This window comes from Augochlora pura, chromosome 10, assembly GCF_028453695.1.
Source record: "Augochlora pura isolate Apur16 chromosome 10, APUR_v2.2.1, whole genome shotgun sequence".
NCBI lineage: Eukaryota > Metazoa > Arthropoda > Insecta > Hymenoptera > Halictidae > Augochlora > Augochlora pura.
In genome coordinates, this window is record NC_135781.1 from 33,873,179 (window position 1) to 33,898,688 (window position 25,510).

The following is a 25,510-nucleotide window of genomic DNA, read 5'->3' on the forward strand; positions in this document are numbered from 1 at the left end:
AATCGTGTAGCGTTTCTCGATCATCTCCCGGATCGGTTCGCCGATCGAAACCGCGCGGCGTTCGCGATAAGACTGGGCAGAGGAGAGCGGGGAGGAGAAGTAAAAAGCACAATGGCCACGCATCCGAAGGCCTCTCTCTCTCTCTCGGTCACGGTTCGTGGGTGGAGCGAGCGAGTTTGTGCCTGACCACCGACAACTTTGATTCAATACGATTGTTGCAAAGTCGGTTCAATGATCGACGCAACGGAGAAACGGCCACCGTCTCGGCGACGAGAGGCACGCACGAATCACACGAACGTTTTGCCACGGATAGCGCTGCCGCGCCGGACCGGTCACGTATACACACGCGATACCACGTGCTCACGGCTCGATCGCGTTTCAATTTCTGCGTACATACGTCGCCTCAGCTGCGGTAAAATTTAATAATTTTAGAAAAGACTGTTCATTAAAATTATCTAAAAAAGAGGTTAGAATACATGTGATTCGTGTTGATGTATAAATTCAGAATTATAATATAGTTAAAAAGCATATAATATATTTTTGCTATTATAAACCTTATAATAACAATTATTGTAATAATTGTGGTATCATAAACCTTATAATTATAATTAGCGTAATAATTAAGGTATCATAAACCTTATAATTATAATTATTATTTATTTATCACGTTAAATGTATTATACGCATTTTAGATATATTAGAATGGTACGTGGAGTTAGAACGACGTAGAGGGAGCAGGTACAGGAACAAAAATCATTTCGCTCGCCTAGAATCGTGTTTAGACAACTCTAAACCCTGGTAGCCCAGCATTCAGCGCTCGCGCCGTCCATCACGAGGGATTTACATTATTGTCAAGGACCGAGGCGTTAATCTCGCGACGACGTAACTTTTACTTAACCTCTGCGAGACATTTTAATCCTATGCCTCATGCGTCTACGCCTGCGAGCTGCCGCAGACATCAATTCGAAAAATCAGCTCGGTTGCGATACTGTCATCCTGAATAGCTTTTTAACACTCGAGCTGCTCGAGCGTCTATCCAGTGGACAAGTCATCCTATCCATTGGACAAGTCATCCTATCCAATATGTTAAGAAAAATCAGAATCTTATGCTGATTTATAAAACCCTCGATTTTTAGAAGAAACTGAAATTATTCGATCAGAGACGACCGTCCAATCCGTCCATCATTTTTCGATTAGCAAACCGAGCAAATAGGCGCGTCGACGCGACGACACCTCGTGACACAGTCGACCGACTTTATGACCCCCGGGGTCGAGGTCTTTACCGACCAGGCATGTTCGACAATGCATGGAAATCGTAAAGATCCTAAAGGGACGTCGAGGCGTGGTGCACGCACCCACCGCCATCCGAAAGCCCCGCTGACATCTCTGTATATGCACGTCCGATCTTTCTCGTGAAGGGTCTGCGGCGCGAGGGCACGATTTTATGTTCACGGCAAGAACGAAGGGACCGCCCGCAGTTAGTCACGGAAAAATCGTTGCTCCCTTTAATGCGACGCTCGCTTAGCAATTTTACGATTTTCGCGTTTCGAGCCGTTCCCTTTGATCGCGCGAAACCTTCGACCCTAGTCGTCGACATTGAAACACGTTGCGGATACGATTTAAAAAAAGAATTAACGCTTTCCCATTACGCGGGGGACGAGGATTATTTTACAATATTTTTTTATATTGTTGCATAGGTGTTATACATAATATAGGTGTTACAGTAAGAGATTACTGAGTTTATTTCGAAAAGCGAAATTTCAGCTATTAACCGATCAATGAAAGTTTAATTTCGAAGCGTCCTTCGGCAAGAAATCCGCGAAGCGCGCATCCGCAGTCCATCGCCGAGCAAGATCGGGGTTAGGAAACACAAGTCTATTTGGGTCAAGTTTTCTTCCACGTGCATTCCGTGGACGTTGTCCTCGAGAACGAGAATAAATCCTCATCCGGTCAAATATCGTCGTTCTGTTTATATTACGCAATAATCGTTCGCGAACGGTCCGCGCGCGCGCGCGCGACGAGGAAGGGATCCTCCACGGCGGCTGGTGTGAATGGGACTTTACGGCGTAGGTCGTAAAGACGCGTAGCGAAATCGAACGCGCGCGCGGACAAACAGCAAATTACCCTTCGTCGCGGCGATACGAAACGACCAGCTTTCTGTGTCCATTGTGCTGCGCGATCGCTGCGCGTCTAATAACCGAACGGAAGTATGAGAAAAATCCGCCGGAGACGTCGCTGCCCTCCGCCGAAACCGCGGAGCTGCTGATAGCGCGCGAGATAAAAGCGTGAATGGAGAGGCGCGGGAGTGAAAGATAGCAGCATCTCTCTCTCTCTCTCTTTCTGTTTCTTTTTCTCTTTGCCTCTCTTTCTCGAAATGTTCCGAGAAAGATCTGTCGCCGCTAAGAACTAGACTGACAAGAATGCGCGCGATGAATTATGTATATTATCGACCATTAATCACAATGCTCCTTTTATTCTGTTTTAAGTGCACCGACTTGCCACCGCAATTTCACAATCGTTTTGCATAATCTACTTTTCTTGCGCGCGTAATGTCCGCGATGCACTCATCGGCCTCCTCATGAATATTCACGGGCGGGTCCTTCGCGCGAAAGCGCAAGAAAACTGACCGAGTTTTTCCGTTTCGATTTCCTTTTTCTCGACCTTCGAGGTCATCTTACGATTTCAGATCGGGTATGATTCTCCGAACGAAAACGAAATCGGCGAAGAAACGCAGGATTTTTTCCTCGACAAATTTTCCATCGTTGAAGTAATCGACTTCCGAGATCGAAATTCGACGCGTCTGATCATCGCTTACCGTTTCTACTTTTATGCCGAACGCACGATTCGGGCGAGAAAAGCGCATCCTATGGTGTCATAGGATTCATGGGTTCATTAGCGCGGAACTCTGATCGAACGTGGTTAATTAAAATATGGAAGACACGGTTGGTTTTAAGATAGCTCATTTGTTTATTCTTGTGGTTTATTAACGCTGAATCTACCACCACTGGTTTTGCATTTTTTTATTTCATAATTATTGGTATCGTAAAGTAGCTATCAATAAAAATCGTTTGAATTGACTATAGATCGATAGGTAGACAATATCTCCACAGGTAGACATTACTACAAAAGTAGTGAAATATCCAACTAAATTTTATCTCGTAATTCTCACGAGACAATTTGTGTCGGTGGCTTCTTTCGAACCTCGGCAAAGTCAACGTTAAAATGTTTAGTATCCGCGTGCTGGCGCAGTTTGTTCCCGTCCGGTTAACTCGGCTCGCAGAGATCACCCCTGAAAATATTAGACGGTCGAGAGCAGCCCGGTATATATACACACGGGTTTCGCCGAGCGACCTATCATATGTCGAACAATACACGGATCGGGGATCGGAGTGGAGCTTTCTCCTGAAGAACGGGAGAGGCCGTCGCATCGAGAACGAGCGTACATTGATGATTTCGTGTGGTTGCTATAGGTTGCTCGATCTGGCGAAACGCCGAGCAATCGCGCAATCATTCAATGGAAAAAGGGGAGAAGACAGGCGGTCGTGCAATCGTTCGTGAAAGAAAGGAGGCAGCGCGGGGAAACGGGGGGAAAGAGAGACCGACGAGAGAAAGAGAGACGAGACGGAGAGAGAAAGATGAGACAGAGAAAGAGAGCGCGAGAGAGAGAGAGAGAGAGAGAGAGAGAGAGGGAGGAGAGGGAACGCGAAAGAATCACGATACCATCGACCGCGATTCACGCACATAGAATCGGCCTCCGCGCGAGTGCTTTCCTGCGCACGTGTGCGCGCGCGTGTGCGGCCCTATCGTCGGCCGAGGATCCGAGATAATGTAATCGACGATGACATTGAACGCCGTAGTAGCCGATCTCGTGCATTCCAGCGCCCCGTTACCCCTCCTCCTTTCTTGCCGCGATGCGGTCGTGAAACGTCGTTCCCGATCAACTCTTGCACCGATGCCAACGGTAGGCTGTCACCTCTGGATATAAACGATAGATGACGTCAGTATGACATCAGTGATCCATATCGTCGTAATACCGTAAACCACCTTTAGCCGGCTCTCGCACGTACGTGCACGCGGGGAACGGTGTGGTGTCCCCGCGCGGTAACGCTCGCCGCGAGAGACATCGGGAGAGGCGAGATCGAGAGACCGAGATCGAGAGCAACGGAGAGAAAGAGTGCGAGAGCTCCAGCGGAAGAGAGAAGAGAAAGAGAGAGAGACGGAGGCAAAGGAGAGCCGAGCGCAGTGTCGGAGGAGGAGGCGGGGGTGGCAAGGGAGGTATACCTTGGACTACGCGGGAACACGACGACGGTGTAGCAGGTAGGCTACGGGAGGCGACGAAAACGAACAAACACGCTCAGAGAGAGAGAGAGAGAGAGAGAAGGAGGAGAGAGAATGACGATGACGATGACGAACGAACGGGAGGAGCAGCACAGCACCGCCGGCAGAGAGAAGGAGGAAGAGGAAGAGAAGCAGGAACAAAAGGAGCTAGGCGCGTACAGCTCTCGGCTCTGAATTGCCGGGTAGATGGCAAAGGATGGAGGTTAACGCGCAACCCTGCCGAGTTAAAATCCCTCGGCGTATCGCGGCTGTTTATGGGTGGGGTCGTCCTCTTGGACAGGGAATATCCGACAAGCCTAGAGACCCCGCCAGACAAAATGCAAATGCGTGCGGGCTCGCGCGCGCGCGCGCACTCTCGCGCGCCCCGCTAATCTGTCTGGCGAATCCGTGACGTCAGGTCCCATTGGCGGAGACATCATTCGCGAAGCCGGGTTGACCCGATTCGCCTTTCTCGTTAGGAGCGCGAGCACGCGCCTTGCGATCTTTAGAAAGGCCGGCGCGAAACAGAATTTAGCCGGCTCTGCTCGTCGACGGCGGCGGCGGCGGTGCCGTTCGCCTGCGCCCGCGTGCGCCGCGCGCGGTGAAATGGAGCTCGCCGGTTATTGGGCCACGCCGGGACACAACACCGTCTCTCTCTCTCTCCGTCGATGATAAAGGTTAATGGCTACGCGTTATCATATCGCCGTGAGGAGAAAGCTCTCGACGCCTCTGCAAACTATTCTCGCCCGACCCCTCTCTCGCGTGCGTATTGTATTAAATGTTGCGTGCCACGCATAATCTGCCTCTTTCTATGGTGCCCACCGTGCGCGTTCGCTTGCTGCAAGCGGTGCTGCTCTCGCGGCGTAGGTGCGGATGAGCATGGTACACCGGAGGTGTACGGACGCGACAGAGTCTCCGCGTGGTCTCTCTCTGTGTAGGTAACGATGGAAAACAGGAAAGGTGGAAGGAAATGCGCCGAGCTGCGTCCCATTTTCCACCTCCGGGCATCGTTCAAACGTATAGAAACTGCGCGCGCGCCCAGGAAATTTGATTTACTAAGGGAAATAACCCCTTGCACTATTACGCCTTTCAAAGTAACGTCGAAATATCCGTAATGTAATAAGATGATTCTAGCGTCCCAAGTGTCCTTGATTACTTTCATTCCCAGATTTCGATAACGGGGGATTCAAGATTTAGTAGATATATAGTACAAGAGGTTGACCCTCAGGTTGAAAATGATCAGATTTATTGCGTTAGAGCAAAGGAACAAAATCCTCGTCAAAATTTCAATAGCTCGCTAATTACGTATTCCATTCGTTTGCTCTATATCGAAACATTCTCTCCACAGCAAGTTCGATTCTCACACGCAGATGTGAACGCGAAAAGCCAGAGACTGCCCCAACATGTCCGAAGCACGTGAAAAACATCGGCTATCTAACCGACACGAATCTCATCGATTCAGTGTAAACAACTATTGCGGAATCCGGACACTAATGACCGAGTCGACGCGACATTAAACCTCGGACAAGACCTCGCTTATCAAATTCTAGGAATAATATTAAACGTAAACACGCGCGCGCGCGCGCTGGAAGTAATAAGAATCGTCTGGTTTTCCTGGGAAAATTGTTGAGGGAAACGGAAACGCTGGTCAACGCGACTGACGAATAAATCACAGTGCAAAGACACGAATGAAATAATAAATAAAATGCAAAATAATTAATAAGCATTTTCGTAACTGTACGCTCGGCGACGTCTGCCGTCGTCCTCATTTATTCATCAATTTCCACATGTTTATTATACGTTATTATTCTCGTAATCTATTTATTTACTTATGCCACGAATGCACAACGTCTGCAGTTTGCTTGTTACGCGAGATACGTCGTTGATAATTATTGTTTATAAAAGGCAGTCGAAGAGCAGTAAAAATTGTACGAGATGTTAGAAATGTAAGTAATATATAATATGAAAGATTAAGGGAGAAAAAGACAATTAGTAATTCGGTTTCCAAGGTTAGGTATATGCAATGCAATAATATATTTTAAAGCAACGCGGAGAGAAAGAGAATAGAGCTGTGGTGGGTAAGAGTATTAGAGACACGACTGCGAAGGGTGAAGAGATCGTAGGTCGCGCGGGGTCGATTGACAACGGCGTGTTCTTTTCGTCGAGGATCGATCCGATGCTCTCCGTTTTCTCGGTGGTACGAGCCGGTCGAAAGAGGCGAAGGTGGAGGGCTAATCACCACGCAATCACCGCTCCCGGTGCGGCCAACTCCGACCCGTTCTCAGAAAGCAGCAACCGCCTTTTGCCGCCCCGGGGCATTCACCACCGCCGCGGTGTACTGGCCATAGCAAAACCAACAATCTTCATCCTCTCCTCCGCGAGGAAAAAAAGGCGCCTCTCTGCCCATTCTCCACCCTCCTCCCTCCCTCCCTCTCTCTCTCTCTCTCTCTCTCTCCCTTTCTCTCTCTCTCCCCCTTTTTCTCCAAATCACCGGAGGGCCGACCGATCAGCCCGACTACTGGCATCCGGGGAATCCGTTGCGAGAATGGCGGCAATCCCACTTTGAGAACCGATCGGTAGATGTCGAACATACGTATTAAACGACCGAGTAAGCAATCTTCCGAACACGACATTGCCCGGAATGCGGATCATTGGGACCGGGACGTACCCCGGGCCCGGGTGTTGTAGCACCGTTATTAGAACCTCCGAACGGCGCTCACAAATTCGAATGTCCATGGGTCTCTCCCTCTCTCTCTCTCTTTCTCTCTTTCTCTCGGACGGAATCTTGATCGGGAAAGTATCGCTCCGAAAACGGGGGATAACGTTTGCCCGATTCCTGTGTAACCACAGGAATTTTCGGCTGGTTTAATTAATAGAGGATCAATGACGGAATAATCGGTGGATCGAATCGGCCGACAAGTGGGCCAACGAGCTTGGGCCAACAAGTTGACCAACAAGTGGATCAACAAGTGGAGCGATGAACACCTTGTTCGACGGAGCGGACGATCACTTTTTCATCGGGATGCAACTGACTGCATATTTTCTTCTTTGTGGGAACTCATCTTCTTCTTCTCTATATCTCAGAAAACATTTTATATCTTTTCATGTCTTTTATATCTTTTGCTCCTTTAGTTTTAGGTGACTGATTTTTTTAACGATTGTCTAGATAGATTACAGTTAATTCAGCATTGGTGTGACGGAGCAAGTCGAACTTTTAAACGATGCAATTTTACTTGCAAAACCTGCTTTGAAAGAAATGACAATGATAATAACACGTAGCATATATCTTTGTCTTCTGTTTCTAAGATTATTGGCAAACGTGTTACTCGAGCTGAAAATTTCCTTATTGACGTTATCTTTTCTTCTGTTGGAGAAATTTATTGCGGTATTACTGCACCGCACTTATCATGTCACTTTGTTATACCACTCTGACATCGAGTTGAAGGAAGCGATAGCCACAAGTTTGTTTTCCTACTTGCAAATATCGTTCACAAATATTCCGTGCAAAAATTCTCGTATTCTGATTTCTCGCTAAGAAATGCAAGCTAATTTCGCTTTTTAATTTAATTAAAAACTATATGGAAAGTGGTCGAAAAATGAGAAATAAAACTCAATAATTCTTTAACGCCACGAACTCTTGCATTCTAAAAATTTTAATAATCTTCCCTTCGAATATATCGCGATAAATATAACCTAGATATTCCGATGAAAAATTGTCAGCCGTACGCGTCGAAAGCGACGGTGGCCGCCTGAACGTCATCCGCGGATAACGAATCGATGAAAAGGGTGTGAGTGTGTGGGGAGCGTATCGAGGGTGGCGACGCGCCGTGATTGCAGCGTTCCACCTGAAATACGCTCGTTCGAGTATCGAAACGGGCGATACCGTAAATCGCGGAACGTAGAAACACACGGGCTGAGTAGCGATGCAAATTGTTACAGTTGAAAGCGGCGGCGGGCGATCGTTAAAAGTGCGCACAATATGGGGTGCACCTTTAACGCACGCCCACGCGCCCGGTCGCGTATATATACGATCCGCGGTGGTGTACGACGAGGCTGTGCGGTGCGGGCCGTGGTCTCTCGCCGGTGGAGCGAGCAATTCCGGGAGAAGAAGAGGAGGCGTGAGTTTACGATAAGATACACACGTGCGAGAGAGGCTCCTTCCAGTCTCTCGGCAAACGGGCTAATCGAATCGTGACTTATCGTCGAGCCGAGTCCATATTTAAATGCTGGTGGCGCGTTCGTTCGTTAGGCGCGCGTTTAACGTCTGAATACCGGCTCTCGATTTTCCTTGGACGATCTAGAGAGAGAGAGAGAGAGGGAGAGAGAGCCGGGAACAATTTTCAATGGTCGGGTGACAATTGACAAGCCCCCCGTACCCGGCCGCTCGATCGCATTGTGAACAGATTAGTTATTGTCGCGGCGCCTCGCGAGAGAACCGCCTCGGTCGGGGTGCAACGCGCCGTGAGCTTCGGATTCGCGACGCCGTGGTTTTCGCATTCAGAGACCCAGTGAGATATCGATGGTATGACAGTTTTAGGGTCGATTCTTCTCTCGCCGGCTGACAATGGCCGACGAGATCCGGCGGACTCTCGGATTTTAATTGGCCGGGAGAGTTATTGCGCCGCGGCGACGGCCGCTGACCCGAAACCGCGTCGAACGGGTCCAATTAATCATTAATTGTGATCGGGTAGGGCCAAAGCGATCGGTGCGCGCATCATCGGCCGCCGCTCTACACGTGCGCCCTGTTGCTTGCGGCCGGTCTCTCCACGGCCCAAGACGCGTTGTATTCGTTCACGCGTGACTGACGTGCGAATTGCACGAACGATCGTATCGAATCGCCGTGACAGGTTGCGCCTGAACACACGCACCGCCACCTCGGATGGATGTACACGCACGCACGAGCAATTAACGCGTGTTAATTACCCGAGGCCGAGGCCCGGCGGGGGGAACCCGGGACACCCTGCGCTTCGTCGTCGTAAGTCCCCGCAGAATCCGTCAAGCGCAATCAAACACGCATAACCGTACAAAAGCCGAATGTCCGTGCTTTTACAGTTCCTTTTTAATAGTTTGTTTAGAGACACCGCGGCTCGTTGCGAAACATAATTTACAAGTGACACCGATAATCCTGTCTTTAAACGTGTAGTGTACACATGTTTTGCCCGCAGCCATTTTTCTTTACACTTTCATTCGGTGTGACTTGAATTGGTGGTAGACTGACGAACAGATGCAGGGGTGCGGTACATTGTATGCAAGATACATCTTCCAAATTCTATAATGTCGACATATATGTATACGTCGATATATGTATACCTTAATATAAAATAATTCTTTCGGCAATGATATTTACGATTTCAATCGATTATCTTCTCTCGAGGTAATAAAAATTTTTCCTCTTAATTATTTTAACCAGCAACTGGATTTTCACAGCTTTTAAATAATTTTGTCATCTCGTTTTCGATACACCGCGTAACATAAAATTTGCCAAAGAGAAAATCGCACCAAGGAATTAGAATTATAATACAGGTCCGAATAGAGGGAGAGTCAGACGTTCCAAAGGCACAGCATCGAGAAAAAGAGCGCGACGATTTTGAGAGGCGCGACTTGCACTTTTCAAGCAGCGCGTTTGAAAGTCCGTGCAACGTCGTGACTCGTTGTACATTGTACGCTGACATTATTGGTGAAACCGACTTTCTATCTTTCTCGTTCGTTAGCGCGTACGAGAGCGCGCAAGAAAATGTAACCTTTTTCCTACTTTCTCGTTGTAAATAATCGGGCGGATCTGTTTTTTTTTTCTCTTCGATTCGCGCGTCCGAATAAATTATTCGAGGCGGGAAAAAAAGGCGCTGGCCCCCGTCGTAATACGACGGATAAATCAATTTTAATCGACGTCGCCGCGGTTACGTTTACACGAAATCGTACAATAATGAAGCCCCGTGTGAAATTTATTAACCGGCGGGGGTCTGGCCTCGTAAAAAACGTCTCGAGGAGATCCGCGCGCGCGCGCTCGCTCGCGCACGCCTTCGGGGTGAGTTCGCGAGGTATGGAATTGCGAAGGAAGTCGTAAGCCAGGACGTTTAATTGCGCAATAAATCCTGATTCTCCGATTTGCAACCCATTTCCTACTGCGGGGGCGACGATTGGTCGCTGTTAAATTGGCGCGTAGGTGCCGACCGTAGGTACCTACGTATCCATGTAGGTATATACGCGACTGTGAAAGTCGGAAGAGCGCTGCTGCTCCTCTCTTTCCTTTTCGACAATCTCTCTCGCGCGCGTGCGCGCCGCGACAGGAAGCCGCGCATGCGACCTTCTCTCGCAATAACAATTCGCAATATGTTTCCTGATCCCGGCGTCATTAACCTTTTAACCGGCGTCCCTTAATCCATCGAAATATCCTTGCTTTCGTTTCTACTCGTCGGTAGAACGGTTCGGGTTTCATTGTTCGAGACCCCGGGACGTTTCAAAAAGAAAAACGCCGCGAGTCGACGTTTTCGATAATTTATACCATCGCGACTGTCGAGGAATATCTCGGCAATGAAAACATGCGACTTGCGGCGTTTTTCCTTTTGCCACCACGGATTCGTTTAAACAATTTTGACACCCTATTTACCGGAATATAATTCCGTTATTAATATTGTTCTCAATGACTGAGAGAAGCTTGATGATTCTCTTTCAATCTTAATAATTTAATGGATCATGGAAGACATTGTTAAAACAATTTTTAAAGAAATTTTCAACTAGTCTTCGATTTTAAAAGAATGGTTAGAAAGCTACCGATAATTAAAGTGTTAACAGGATTTGTGTTTGTCGAATTTCGACTCATTAAAAGTATTCTAAATAAAATCAATGGATTGCTATATATTTTACAATGAGTGCAGATGGTACTATATTAGAAGAGAGTACTGTGTTTTCAAGCGGAGGCGCATAGAATATTTTTAGCGAATATTTCAAGGGGGAGGGGTCACCAAACTAAGGCGTTAAGAGATAGATTCAGAAATAACTATCAAAAATAATTCAGACAATTCTATCTCTAAAAAATTCAGCTGTAAATGCTTATAAAATACTGTATACAAAAGCTCGACTGATCTTAACGATTCGATTGGTGTCCCCCGTAAAGAAAAGATAGAGTGATGAAAGAAATCGAACCTACAGGAAGGGTATTCTTCTGACATGTGTTGTTCGCGACGGTGTTACAGATTCGGTGGCACAGACGGTTACTTTGACGAGTCTCGCGCTTTTCCTGAGTTCGAGCCTGAACACGGTGTCGTGCGCACCCGTTCGAAACCAGCTCGTAACCAGCCCGATCACGATGAACCGGTGGGAGCAGCCGTGCGGCAACCCGGTGCCGACTCAGATCAGGAACATGCCGCAACGGCACAGCGTGCACAGGACGCTGAAGAGGGTGCGCACCCAGCTCCGGGTCGCCCAGAATCACTTCAAGATGCATCTCAAGGATGTGCACGACATATATTCAAAGGTAAATCGCAATTGCCCGACCTGACCGCGATACGTAATTAATCGCTGAACCGTGCCCGAGGTAAAAGAGAGTGGGCGACCGCTTCAAAGAGGCTCTCGCGCTCGCGCGCGCGCACGTGTGCACGACGCGTGCATTACTAGCTGCTTAAAGTCCTACTTTCCGTCGCGACTGCAATTTGCATTTGTTACGATGTGCCACGCACCAACGTAATTGCGAGTGTTTTTTTTTTTCTATTACGCCGGACGGGCCCGGTTTCCTGGTTTCGTGCCCGCGGTGTTCCGTAATCCGTGGGCTTCCCACCGCTTTTTGGCTCGCGGTCATTTTCGCAACTTCTTTCCATAAATCAAGCACTCTTGTTCTAATTTGAATAGCGACAGGTCTGTACGCGGTCTTTTATACAAATATAAAAAGATACCAAAAGAGCGTTACAAAGTTTCGTATACCTTTCAGACATTGTGTGGGCACTGTATAGGTTATGTCAACCCTTGCACGACGACTCCTTTCACGTTGCGTTAATTAACATTTATTTGTCTCGAATATTTTCCTTAATAGGAGCTACTGTCTTTAATCCGTTTCTAGATTTCGATAACTGGAAGAACTCAATTTTATTTCGAAGAAATTAATAATATTCATCTCGTTACTATAGTGCAAGGCTAAGTATTTTGGATCGCTGTACAGTATAATGTGTATAATATATAATGTATATAAACCATCGGGGTTATCGTCGCCGTCGCGTTTTTAACAACGCGGTTCGTTAAACTCATGCCCCCCACCATTGACATTGGAATATTTCCAAGAAGAGCGGTGATTCATGGAAAGAAGTCAAGTGCATAATTTGCACCGCGTGATAGACCGAGGCGAGAGCGTGTATATTCGATTAAACGATATGTTCTACGTGTCGATTCGCAGGTGTACAAAGTGCTGAAGGAGCAGTACAAAATGTCCTGGCTGCCGGAGAAGGAATTCGAGTGGTATTCGAAGGAAGTTTGGTGTCTTGACAAGGAGAAGAAAGCGAACCGGGCGCTTCCGCATCTCCACGATTCATTGCAAAGGTTCGCGATCACGTTCGATCATCTGACCGCTTTCCAGCTGAAATCGAACATCAACGTTGATCTAACGTTGGACACAAGAAAGAAGATCATTATGCAGATGCTCAACGAGATCCTCAAGGTGCGCATTGCCTATCCCATTAAGCTTTCCGTGTCCCGCGGCGCGAGTTTCTTTATTGCTACTTTGAGGACGAATGTCGACATGTTCGCGGCATTGAAACGACAATAGGCGTCGCACGATCATTCATTTTTCATGCAAATCTGTGCGACCGGATATAGCAATATAAATTCGTAAACACTAAAAATAGCGGCACGCGAGTGAAAATGACGACAAGCGTTTTACACGATTGAAAATGGCGATAGAAATTTGTATTGACAAAAAGATTGATAATATAGATAAAAATTGTAATAAAGTGAAATAGAATAATATTATGGATACGTCGATTTCTAATTTCTCATTATTTAGACCTTTGAAACGTAGTCTCTCTCTCGTCGTAGCTAACGTTTTAATAGTCTCTCAGTAGCTAAAGTTAGAACAAAGCTTGAATCGATGATCGCGCGATGAAATTCGCCGAGCAATTATTACACCGTCGTAAAAGTTGTGACAATGTCGTGGGCGGTATCATTTGATGGGACGTGTTTCGTTGCAGGTGTTGTGCGAGGTGGAGACAGCCATCTCGAACCTAGGGATAAAGACGTCCATGTCGCACACCGAGAGGATGGTGACGGAGAGCTCGAATTGGGCGAAGGAGGGCGACCTGACGCTGATGCTGATCCAGGACTGGGGCGTGATCAGACTGTACCAGAGATTCCTGAAGGCCTGGACGAAAGCGTTTCGGAACGCCACGGCGCCCGGCCCGGGCACCTGCGACTCCGTCAGGCCGAACCACGGCCCGAAAACCCTCCACAAAGGTCCGGGAGCGAAGGGTAAAAAGATGACGAAGATCAAGAAGCAGAACAGGCCAGTTCGCAGGCGCACCATGGTCGCCGGTCAGAATAGTTCCTTGCCTCAGGGATCGAAGAAGGATTTCTCGCGGAACCGACTGTTGAGGAACAAGCAAAAGCTGCTGGAATCGTCATGAAATTGAGGCGGCGGCGATCGTCGTCTCGCGTTTGTCTCATCGACGATCCATCATCGATCGTTCCGCGGATTAACAGGCAACCACCGACGCAGGGACTATATATCTCCGTCTACCATGGATCTGAATTTCGCGGAGCGGACGAACCCCCTCCGTCGCGACTATATAATTGCTTAGAACCGTTTATTTATCAGTGTTTCTCGATTACGTTCGTCTATGGTACTTTTTGTCATTACCGCCGGAAAAGCTTCCTCCGATTCGCATTCGTCGGAACTGTTCGAGCGACGATTTTCGATACACCCGACGATCGTTCGCCACTTGGAGCTACTTTAAGCAGAGCCACTTCAGCTCTTTAACAGCTCCCCGCCCTCTGTATTATCACGTGGCAGATTTCTATTTATTTCATCGTCGCATTAATCCGCAAGATGCTTTCCCATTTCTTGCCAGCTCGTCGCGCGCGTTGTCTGTTGTAATAGAGAGCGGTCGAAAAAACCCGGGCGCGTTGCTTCCGACGCATTCGACACGTTGCTGGAGAGAGCATCGTTGAGAATCCAGTTGTATACTAGAGACCAGTATTAAGAAGTATATTTCAGAACAGTATTATATATCTAATAATATACTAAATAACAAGGTTAGTGAATAATTTTGACAAAACGCCGCGCGTCCGTATTCTCGTGTCGGGGTTCCGTCGGTCGCTTTGGACGCGAGAGAACCTTTCCACGGGGTAGTTTTCTTATTCGACAATCTGTTCGATTCATTCGTGACATATGCAACGAACGTTTCGCGCATTTGTTGGAGCGGATTTCGACGATCTGAGAGAGAAAGTCATCGACGTCGAGGCTCTCTTCGCGAGCACGGTGTTCTTTTTGTGCGACGATGCTGCGATCACGGCGACGAGTCGTGGCTCTAATCGCGGACTTGTTAACCCCTTGCGCTATCGCTCCTTTTATTATTATTATAACATTATATTACCGAATATCATTATTCGTACTTAACAATTTTTTTAATAGGACCAGACAATTTTTGCTACTTTTATTATCTTTATTTCCGTTTCTAGACTTTGCTAATAGAAAAATTCAATTCGATTTAGAAAAAATTAATAATATTCATATTTAGCTTGTATAAAATGTTCGCTACTAGTTTGACTGGTTACTATAGTCCAAGGGGTTAATAGACACGCGAAAGTATTACGGTCACGCGGGGATTAGTCGTCGTACGAATCGGCGTGCGGAACGTTTGTCAAACTTATTTATTGTAGCTTTAACGTTTGTAGGCTCTAGCTTAATGTTGTTTAGCTGTGATATCTCCAGCGTACGCGTACGTACAGAGTTCCTACGTTTTATACATAGGCGCGTTACTTATCGTAAGTGGCGTACGTTCACGCGTACTATTACGTATTTTTTTTTTTTAGGTGTAATCGGATTTCCACTTTTTAGTTTTGGTTTAATTCTATCCGCGCTTCCTTCTCTCTCTCTCACTCTCCCCCTCTCTCTATCTTTCTCTCTCCTGTTCCGTAGAATCTCGTTTTTCTCTTTCCGCGGTTATCTTCTCGGGCTGCGGATTCTGCGCGTGTTATCGCAGAAATGAGTCTTCGTATCTCGAAAAACGAAAATATTCGGAGTAACTGCACTCTCTTTGCGTGGACCGATTATTACGGATCTTTTATGCTATCACGTGCGAATGTTTGTAATGCAAAAGTATCCTGCATATTCATGAAAGGTAATATTTTATTTTATTTTTATCGCGAGCGAAGTTTTTTTTTTTATTTTGATTTTTAAGAACGTTGCATCGAAGATCCTCAGTCCACCGACGATTGTGCGTCGACGTATTACGTTATAGCGATTCGCAAATTTGTTCCGACATTTTGTAAGTGAAATCTAAGAGTCGAGATAATTGAGATAATCTTCGATGGACAAATTCCTTGGCGTTGAATTGGAATAGATGAACAAATCTCCAGGACCAAATGGCATAAACATGCGAGTCCATTTAAGGGTCCATTTAAGGGTCCATTTAAGGGTCCGTTTAAGGGTTGCTGCGTCTCCATTCTCAAGCAGAATGCTGCCGCATCATTCTCTACTTATTAATTTAAAAGGCGAAATTATAAAAGGAAATGTTGAATCTGTTCGAGTGCATAAAATATTGTTTTTGCGTGGAGATCCGCAGTCTGCTTTTATTATAATTGCTTTCGAGCGTCTCGACCATGGAAACTGCGAAAGATCGACACACCCGTGTCGTTTCCTCTTTCGTTCGTTTCCTCGATTCGGATCAGAGTACACGAAGAGAGCACACGCACCTCTTCCATCCGAGACGCGTATATCGTGGGACCATTAACGTATTAAGAATGATTTTTCTATGGGTAAGATGCGTATCGTCGATTTGAAGACAATCAATGTTTCGTATTGAATCCGGTACTTAGGCATACATGCGTACTTTAAAGTTAGATATTTTTCTACTTGGTATTCACACGTGACGTGATACTGGAACGTTTTTTATACAGGCGCACTTTTAGAACGTAAGGACTACCCCTCTCTTCCCCATTTGCATTTTATCAAGTATACGTAGTAGGTATATTTATTGTGGCTTACACGTAAACGTACGTAGCGTTACGGTTTTTATTTATTGTATCACGTTACCATCGCATTTATTATTTATTGTCATTTCTGTACTTGTGTAATCGACTCGAATAAATTCAATGTTTTTATATTGAGCTGGCACGTGCACGATCATTTCCGCCCCCTCGACAACAACTAACAAATTCCTCGATTTAAAAAATCTTTATCCATAATACGACTTTTTAATTAAAACTTGTACGAAACAAATTATCTCCAACTTCTTATCATTGCATATATTATTCGTAATATTACTTACTAATTCTCCGAGGTTAAAGCGTTAAAATTATTGACATTATAATTTTATAGAGAATTATAATTTGTAATAAAAATGGCGAACAGCTTGGATAAATTCCGCGCCTTATTTTTAGAAGGTAAAACATGTCAGCCGCTTTTATCGTTCGGTAGATATAGCGTTGAAACAATTTTCTGACCAAATGGTGGAAAAAATCATTAACAATAAATTAATTTCTTATTTAATTAAGGTTTCGTCGGATTACTGTTTAACCCTTGTGAGATATGATATCGATGGGAATTGTAGGCGCGTGGGAATAATTTGGCAATATTCTGGAACCGTTGCCGAGCGAAATAAGTTTAAACAAATTGATTGTTTCTCTGTTTATAATGCCACAATTTAATCAATTCGACCAGGGTTTAATAAGCGGTCGATGTGTGTTCTCGCGAGCTGACGATCGTTATCGATGATGGCTCGCGAAAAATGTATATAGGTGCGCTGCAAGATAATGGCGTATCAGGTTCACTAAACTTGCGGCGCGGTGGTGGCTGGGTAATGGGACACCGAAAAAATGCGAATTAATTTGCTAGTGCCATAATTTTTCGCTAACCGACGCAATCGAGATCTTATCCTGGTAATAAAGTAACTAATTTTATGATTACTCAATTATTTAAATATTATTATGTGTCACCGTTCCATTTTCCATATGGAATCTGAAATATCGATTTTAATTTAATATCTTTGTTAATTGAACATCGATATTAATTCTTGAGAATTATATAAATAATTTCACAAAGAGAAATGCACAATTTAGTATTTTTAATTTCTTTGTTTCATTCGATTATTACAATTTTCTTGTTTAAAAGAGTTTTATGAATTTAATGTTGCGAAACGTTTACAGTGCAAATCATTGCAAAACAATTTCGTGGGTTTTATCGATCGGCACGAAGGGTCTCTTGAACGGCTGCCTCCAGTATCAGGAGTCCACGAAGGGTTGAAAGGTTCTAGTCAATATTCATTACTCCCTATATTAACCTACACACACATATTTTATCTTTAACTGAATTGCAGGTCTGTATGCATTTATTGCATCTGTAAACGAAAGGGAAGGAACAGTATTTTCACGGAGTTTTATCCACGAGTTGTTCTTTTATTAACGAAATTATCTTTCTTTAATTTTTGTAAAGTTCCCTACGCAATCGATAATAATTTCAGTATCTATAATATTATTATTAATAAAGGGTAGAGTTTGACAAAACTGTCTTTTTATTAAAGAAAAACTAATTATATATTCAGTGCTTCATTTTCCTCAAACTAATATTTTAAATTACATTTAGGAGACAAATCAGAGTAATTTATAATATTTTATTAAATGTATGACAATATGTAAGTAATAATTTATTGTGAATATTCGCAATAATTTGCAATATTTTAAGGATGTAATTTGACCTATAATAATTACTTGAAGGGATATTAAACTTTTAATAAAATACGCGCAAAGTTTTGCAATTCAATGCAAAATTCATAAAATTATATAAACGATTAAATATATATTATAGAAAAAAATGAGCGTTCAATAATTTAACGCTGCAGAACTCTGCGCGCGAGTATGACAAATAAGATACAGTTTATGTCTCTTGAATTTTATTATACACAAAGAGCCTCTCGTTAGCGAGAATTCCGTCGCGTCCTAATGCGGTGGAAGAGGTCTAATCTTAGTTCAGCAAAATCCCCGTCCTTCTAATTATAGTATCGCCTTATATGGCGTATATTCGGTTTACGTAGTACTTGCGTAGACGTAGAACACGTACCTCACTACGTAAGACGTCGTCGTCTCCATCACTAGTTTTTACGCTTTCATCTGTAGGCCATTCCTTAAACGCGAAACTATTGACCGCCTGACGTCAGTTTTTCCTACAGCCTCCTCTTTTTCCGTTTCGCTTACAAAAGATGGCGCGCCGCAGACTATATTCTATACATGGATGTATCCTCTACGAGATCCCATAATTCACTTTATTTATTCAGCAACTTAAATCACATTATATTATCAATTTTATTTAGTTAAGAACTAACATCACGTTACTTGATTTAAACGATATGTTAATTATTTTAGGATAGTTCATTGAATTAATATTAAGTGAATTAAATTTATATTAAATTAGTATTAAATGAATTAAATTAATATTCAATTAATATGAAAGGAATTAAATTAATATTACATTAGTATTAAATGATTGAAATTAATATTGAATCAATATCAAATGAATGAAATAAATATTAAATTAATTTTTTTTAAGTTGAGAGCACCTTGTACAATTAGGTGGTAGTCAACAAATTTAGGCGAGTCACATAAATGCAGTCATATCCAATTTTTACGGTGAGACTGTCACAAGAGTCAGCGTCGCAACGTTAATAGAAATGGTACCGTAACTATTATAACGATGACGATAGCCGCGCGTTACCGATAATTTTACCGGTTCTATTAGATTATTGACAAATTGCGATTATACAGGTTACGACAATTCGCGATCCGGCTTTCCCAACTGAATCATAATGCAAATAGAACGAAGTCCGGCCGCCCGCGTTTCTGTGTGCAGACGAAGGCTCCGTAAAACTTCCGTCGGAACCGTGATCCGCGCTTCCGACGAGCTTACGGAACTGGCGGGTATAGTCTGTTTTTCGTGGAACACGCGATTGTCGATGCCTTAACCCACAGGTATTATTCGCGTTTACGCGGAACACGTCATTCAGATAAATTTGGATGTCGGTACGGTCGCGCCGCAGTTACCGAATGCACCCCAAAATAAGAGACGTTTATATGCAGTTTTATTACTCCGGTGCTCGTCTATCTTCTTTGCTTTTCGACTCGTTCCTTTCCATTTCGAAGCTTTCAGGCAAATTGCTACCTTTGGAAGAAGAAGGTACAGTTTGCTATGGAGAAAATCAAAGTAAAAATATTGAATTAAACACTAGAATAATTTTTACTTTGATACACTTTTTTTCTTCTTACTTTAACAACTGCTCTAATTTATCTAATAATTATTTTAACTATCATTTATAATTCTCGACAGAATTTTATTATCGCCTAAGCAATTTCTCAGCTTTTTTGCAATTATAGTTTGCACACGCGCTCGAGATTTCCTAGCAATACTAGCTCGCTAATTATACAAGCAATTTCCATATCATCAACAGACGATTATTTAACACAGTTCAGAGATCGGCAATCAAGTTATTAATTAATTACGTGTTTATAAATATCTGAATAACATTAGCGATTCCAGTTTCGAGCTAAGTAGCGCAGCATCAGTCCCTATTAGTATAACAATCTGTTACGACTTGTTGCCTCTCTCGCGGCATTATTGAAACACGCGTTCCCCTAAACGTTTTTCATAATCGCGGCTGTCACGGGTGCATAAAAATCAACGGGCACGACGCGCGTGTACAATGGCAACGTTGATTAATTCGAACAGCGACGAATGGTTTATGGAAATGCGATTCGCGGCGCGCCGCTGGCAAAAAAAGCTATTCCGTTTATCCCGTTTAAATTCGTTTCGCGAGATCGGCCGCGCCGATTAGAGGCGTGCTCTAATCGATTCGAATGCGGTTGTGTAGCCGCGCTAAACGTTTCGTACAGGAATTTGATTACAACGCGATCGTTACAGTCCGGGAGATACGGCACGCCTAATCAGTCGCGACACCGCATCGATTGCGGGTCGTAAATAACGCGCCGTTTATTGAGATAGGCGTCGCCCCGTTTGCACAATTAGCGATCATTGTCGCGACGATGATGCGCTTTGCTTCAACGCGAAAAAAAGGTTAGTTTCGCCACGGCGAAAAATTGTAGAAAAGCTCGCGTTTCGGGTCGGTGCTTGTATGATAGTCTGCGAGCCTTGCTTTGCAAGCTACATTAATAAGCTCGTTAATCGAGCGTCTTGGTATCGATTGCTTGCAGCGCGATAAGAGGCGACGCTTCTTCGTATTTTCCTCCTTTCGCTGCAACTGCGTTGATTTTTCCTCGCAACATGCTTACAAATATATCCTAAAAAAAACGTTCGCCTGGCTATTTCTGTGACTGCCGTGATAAAAATTCGGTATATTTTTAGTTGTTTTGAAAATACCACGTAAATTCCATTTATTCGGAGAAAGACAGGGTGGGTGAGTCACGTAACTGGCGCACCTCGAATAACTTTTGAGTTGTGCGTTTCACGAGAAAAATGGTTTTCGATACTGTCGAGCACGAAAGTTGAAAATATTAATCTGGATCGTGTTAATTGATAAAATTCGGGAACGAGAAATTGGTGTCCGTCATGCCCGAATGCCGACGCGCGGCGCTCCGCGGCGCGTTGAAAAACTGGACAAAACGTAAGCCGCCACCCACCGTCGATCGTGCGTGCGTACGTCCGATTGTTTACACAATGCCATATATAAGCTCGAGCCACGAGAGTTTGACAATCTCAGTTCACGATCTCGGGCTTATCGTGAGCATCGACTCGCACGATCCGATCCGTCGTACAAGTGCAAAATCATCTTTAGAATCGAAAGTGCCGAGCTCAGATCAAACAAGTTGCAAAAATGTTCGCTCGTTGTTCGTTCGCGTTGTTGTCGTTGCTGGCGACCGCTGCCGCGATGCCGAAAAGATCGATCAGATCGACGGTGCCGTCCTGGCACCTGCCCTGCGGCGAGGTGATCGAAATGGAAGCGGCGACGATCGAGAACATCGAGGAGGAAGTGATGTCCAGCTTGGAGAGCCTCAGGCTCCAACACCAGCTGACCATTGAGGAATACTTGTGCCGCGACTACGAGTACCTGTACGAAAGGGTTCGGATCGGTGTCCACGACCATCAATACATCCCCAACTGGGTGCCCGGTAAAAGAGACGTGAACATAATCAAGAGGCTGGTCAACGCCAAGCCGCAAATGGTAAGCCTATCCTCTCGATTGTAACTCTAGAGACTCTCGCGGTCGACGTTTTCTGCCTGTCGCGACGCTCTTCTAACGTTACCGCGTGAACCCGTACGCCCTGATCGGGAGGGCTCTCTCTAACGTTGCCGATGCCCTAAACGAGGCTGTCCTTTCGCAACGGGATCGCAAGTTTTCATCAACTTAATTCCTCGCAAATGGCAGCTTTGATTCGTCTGTTCTGAAAGCAGGACACTTTTGACTGATACTATCGCAGCGACTCACGCTTGTCTTGCTATTTTATTTTTCATGGTCTTATTTTTGGCACTCTGTACTCAAATTTCTATATTCTGGTATTTTACCGTTGAAGATTTCACATATGATTTACCAGCGTTAAACCTAATGAGCACTAAAGACGTCAATGTATAGCTCAGTCGGGATTGAGAGAGTTAATTTTTATTTAGACAACTTGTCATTCTTATCGTTTTGCAAAAACTGTCAAAAGTTGTATGAAATATGTGGTAGACGCATTTACTCATTTTTCTCCTGTTTTTACTTATTACTATAATATAAAATAATGCTGAGATCCTTACCTATCAATTCTCTGTCATTCACTTCTACTTTGAAATTAGAATCGATGCTCTCGCTTAAGCCTAGCACGAATATCTGGCAGCATAAATTATAGATCGCAGCCCGGGATTAATGCGCCGCCGAATCGCGTGAAACCTAGTCGAATATCATCTCCTGCATTCTCTCTGTTCAAACGGCGACACATTTTCTATTTACAATATTAAAATATTTCTATGGATTAATTCTTGACCTAATCCTTTCGCAAATTAATAAAACTCCAAAATCAAAGATTTCTCGTCGATTCTAAGACGCCAATTACATCCGAGCGCGAGCAGCCGCGAGAACGGCTCAAGACTTTTGAATCTCCCTCCGTAAACAGTTGATAATCCGCGGATTATCTCGTCGCGCGTCCTTTGTGTCGCCGTGCGATTATTAAGAACGGCTCGCTCTCTCTCTCTCTCTCTCTCCCTCCCCTCCCACCTATAAATATATTCATCGAACGCGGGGGGGAGGCAAGCGTCGAAACGGAAGAGAGGATGCATCATCCGCGTCGACGAGGGACACGCAGGTGAGAGAGGGCCGCGGACGAGGGGGGGAGTCGCGCGCAATTTTCCGTCCGCGATCGGTTGACCATTCCGTCGTTGCAATTAATTAACGCAACCGTTAAATAACAAATTTTAATGAGACGGTAATTATTATAAAGTAGCAGGCGAGCAGAAGCGCGCGCGGCTGTTCGGAAGTTTGCGCGCGCATTGCAGGTCCAGGGTACATCCCCGCCTCATGTTAGCCGGGTCGCGCGGCTGCGTAATCACGCCTTGTCGTCCGCCGTCCGCGATGCGTGCACTCTGATAACGCACCCGCGTGATAACGCGGCCCGCCGCGCGCCCGGTGTACTACTCCCTGATATTTATACCGTTCCACCTCCCTCCCCCTCCTCCCTCTCCCTCCCCCACCTCCCCTCTCCCTTTCACCCGGCCGCGAAATCATTCTGCATCGTGGCACGTTCCACGGGCCACGCGGTCCTTGACATATTGCACCGGCATTCCTCCCCACCCCTCCGGCTAGAAATCGCGTCTATTCATCCTTTGCCCGCGACGATGCGGCTTTATCGCCGGTTTCGCTCGCCATCGCGTCATCGAGATTCACTTCGCGGACTTACACTTCATTCGTTTCACGGAAATTTTGATTCTGCGCGACGATGGCTGCGTCTTTGTTAAACGAAGATTTTTCGAGACTTTGAACGGTTTGAATACCGGAATCCTTTGCTCGTGACTATAGTACCTTGACTCTGATACGCGTTGAATTTTACCCTGCTTGCTATCATTTAAGTAAGATTTTTACAAGCTACAATTTCACGAGAATTCGTCGCTTTCTAAAAATTGTTCATCCATTTAATCGCAGAGAAACAGATGCCAATTTATCATGTCTTCTTCTATCATTGTATCAATTTTCCTAGAAACGCAGAAATTAGTCCAACATAGCGAATAATAAAAAAAGAACAGATTTCTACAAAAGTAAAAATTAATTTACCATCGCGAGTACTATAAAAGTTCCAATTTAAATTGCATTAAAGTCACAGTAGAGAAATTGTTCCGCAAATAAAATTCCAGCGACGAGATGAAGGAGGATTCGAAAGAGGCACACAATAAGCGACTCGAATGTAACACAACGTAATCGAAAGATTCTCCGAGATGTTGTCGACCCCCGTACGTTTCTCGGGTTACTGGTCTACTGCAAAAGCTCTGATTTCTTTTCGTCCGCGTTGCAAAACAGATTTCATCCGAGTTATAAATGTACCGCAACCTGTAGCGTTAAATTACCGAGGGAAAACGGATCGAGAATTATCCTAGTACGTTCAGCGCATTCTTCCTAATATTTCTCAATCTTTTTAGAATGCTCTTGCATTGCTTCTCACAGATTAAAATCTTAACCCTTTGCACTTTGACGACATTAATTCCAAAATGAAGACATTTGTTCCTACTTGCAGCATTTCCATTTGATATAAATGTTTTTAATTGATAAATATGAAATAGATTGCTTAGACCTTGATCGATCGGCAATTTAGCGATCATAGCGGAACGTTAGTCGAGCTGATAGCGAGTAGCCGCGAATATTTGCAATGATTGGAGATCCCGAACAAAGAATTAATAATGCTCTTTGCATTGCAGATCGCGAGCAATTACCCGAAGATGCACACGGACCTGCAAAAGTTCGCGGTGGCATTCGAGGAGTTGGTGGAGGACGAAACGAACACGAAACTCCGCGACGCGCTCGAGAAGACGCAGTCCTACCTGACGGCGATGCTCTGCGAGGTGGAGACGAGGATCGTCACCCTCCCGGCCCTTAAAGTGCCGACCCGGGTGGAGAGGAGCATCATGAAGAGCACCGATCGGGAGCCCGTCGACGACACCAGACGGCTCGTCCGCGATTGGGGCGTGCTCCTCAAGTACAGGGACTACCTGCACGCCTGGAGGCACGTTTTTAACGATTAAATCGACCGAGACTGCGGACAACGAAGCGGGGAAGGGGATGGGTTTTGCGAAGGAGTTCAAGCGCGAAAAACGAGAAATTGTCCGCGACAAAGCGCGCGACATCCGTCGACGAAAATTCGTGAAAATCGAAGATTCGTGAAAATCGATTCCGAATGCACGATGCAAATTGACTTGGCACCTATCGCTCGCGATCGGCGCCGAGAGAGCCGTGTTACAATACGCATGGCTAGACAACGGCCGCCGCTGCGACGAGGCGGTTCGCGATAATCGCTCAAGATAATCGAATCATTGCGAAACGAAACCCGGCGTTACGGTCCCGGGTTTAATTTTCAGTTATTTATTCACCGGTCTTATTATTTATTCACCAGACTTATTATTTATTCGCCGATCTTATTATTTATTCGCCGATCTTATTATTTATTCGCCAGTCTTATTATTTATTACGATCACTAATCATTTTGCCGTTTAGCACTTAGTAATTTATTCCACGGAGGGTCGAGGTTATTTATTTAGATTAGCGATTATTTATTGAATTTATCCACGTTGGTACCTTCTCAGCCCGCCTTTGCACCGAAGGCGACGCGTCGTAATGTGATAAACACGTCCGGGACTCTCATTCTATATATATTATATGTTTTTGTGTATAGTCCTGACCGGCGATCACCATTTAGCGAATAGGTATTTATGAAAGACAATAATTGTAACGAACTCTTCTACTGTGCAGTATTACGGAGCAGATGTTTATGTTGTAGATACCAGACAATGTATTTCTAACTTATTGTATTT

The 25,510-nt window shown here is 44.9% G+C and overlaps 2 protein-coding genes across 2 annotated transcripts in view; both read left to right on the forward strand.

Moving 5' to 3' along the window:
* LOC144475823 (uncharacterized) overlaps positions 1–16,626 on the forward strand; it is a 34,565-nt gene extending 17,939 nt beyond the window's left edge. The window contains exons 2-4 of the mRNA XM_078192126.1: positions 11,511–11,791; positions 12,701–12,961; positions 13,491–16,626. Of these exons, the coding sequence (XP_078048252.1) occupies positions 11,511–11,791; positions 12,701–12,961; positions 13,491–13,922 (974 nt within the window). The 3' untranslated portion in view covers positions 13,923–16,626. The remainder of the gene's footprint in view (positions 1–11,510; positions 11,792–12,700; positions 12,962–13,490) is intronic.
* Positions 16,627–21,335: 4,709 nt separating this feature from the next.
* On the forward strand, positions 21,336–24,724 carry LOC144476392 (uncharacterized). The gene is made up of 2 exons (XM_078193277.1): positions 21,336–21,683; positions 24,401–24,724. Exons 1-2 carry the CDS (start codon positions 21,336–21,338, stop codon positions 24,722–24,724), a joined length of 672 nt encoding a protein of 223 aa, XP_078049403.1.
* Positions 24,725–25,510: the final 786 nt, after the last annotated feature.

What these genes read in the sequence shown, in the direction of transcription:
- LOC144476392 (XM_078193277.1), top strand. Translation starts at nt 21,336, where the DNA reads ATGTTCGCTCGTTGTTCGTTCGCGTTGTTGTCGTTGCTGGCGACCGCT. An exon ending in TCAACGCCAAGCCGCAAATG is followed by an intron (nt 21,684 to 24,400) that starts GTAAGCCTATCC and finishes TTTGCATTGCAG; the next exon opens with ATCGCGAGCAATTACCCGAA.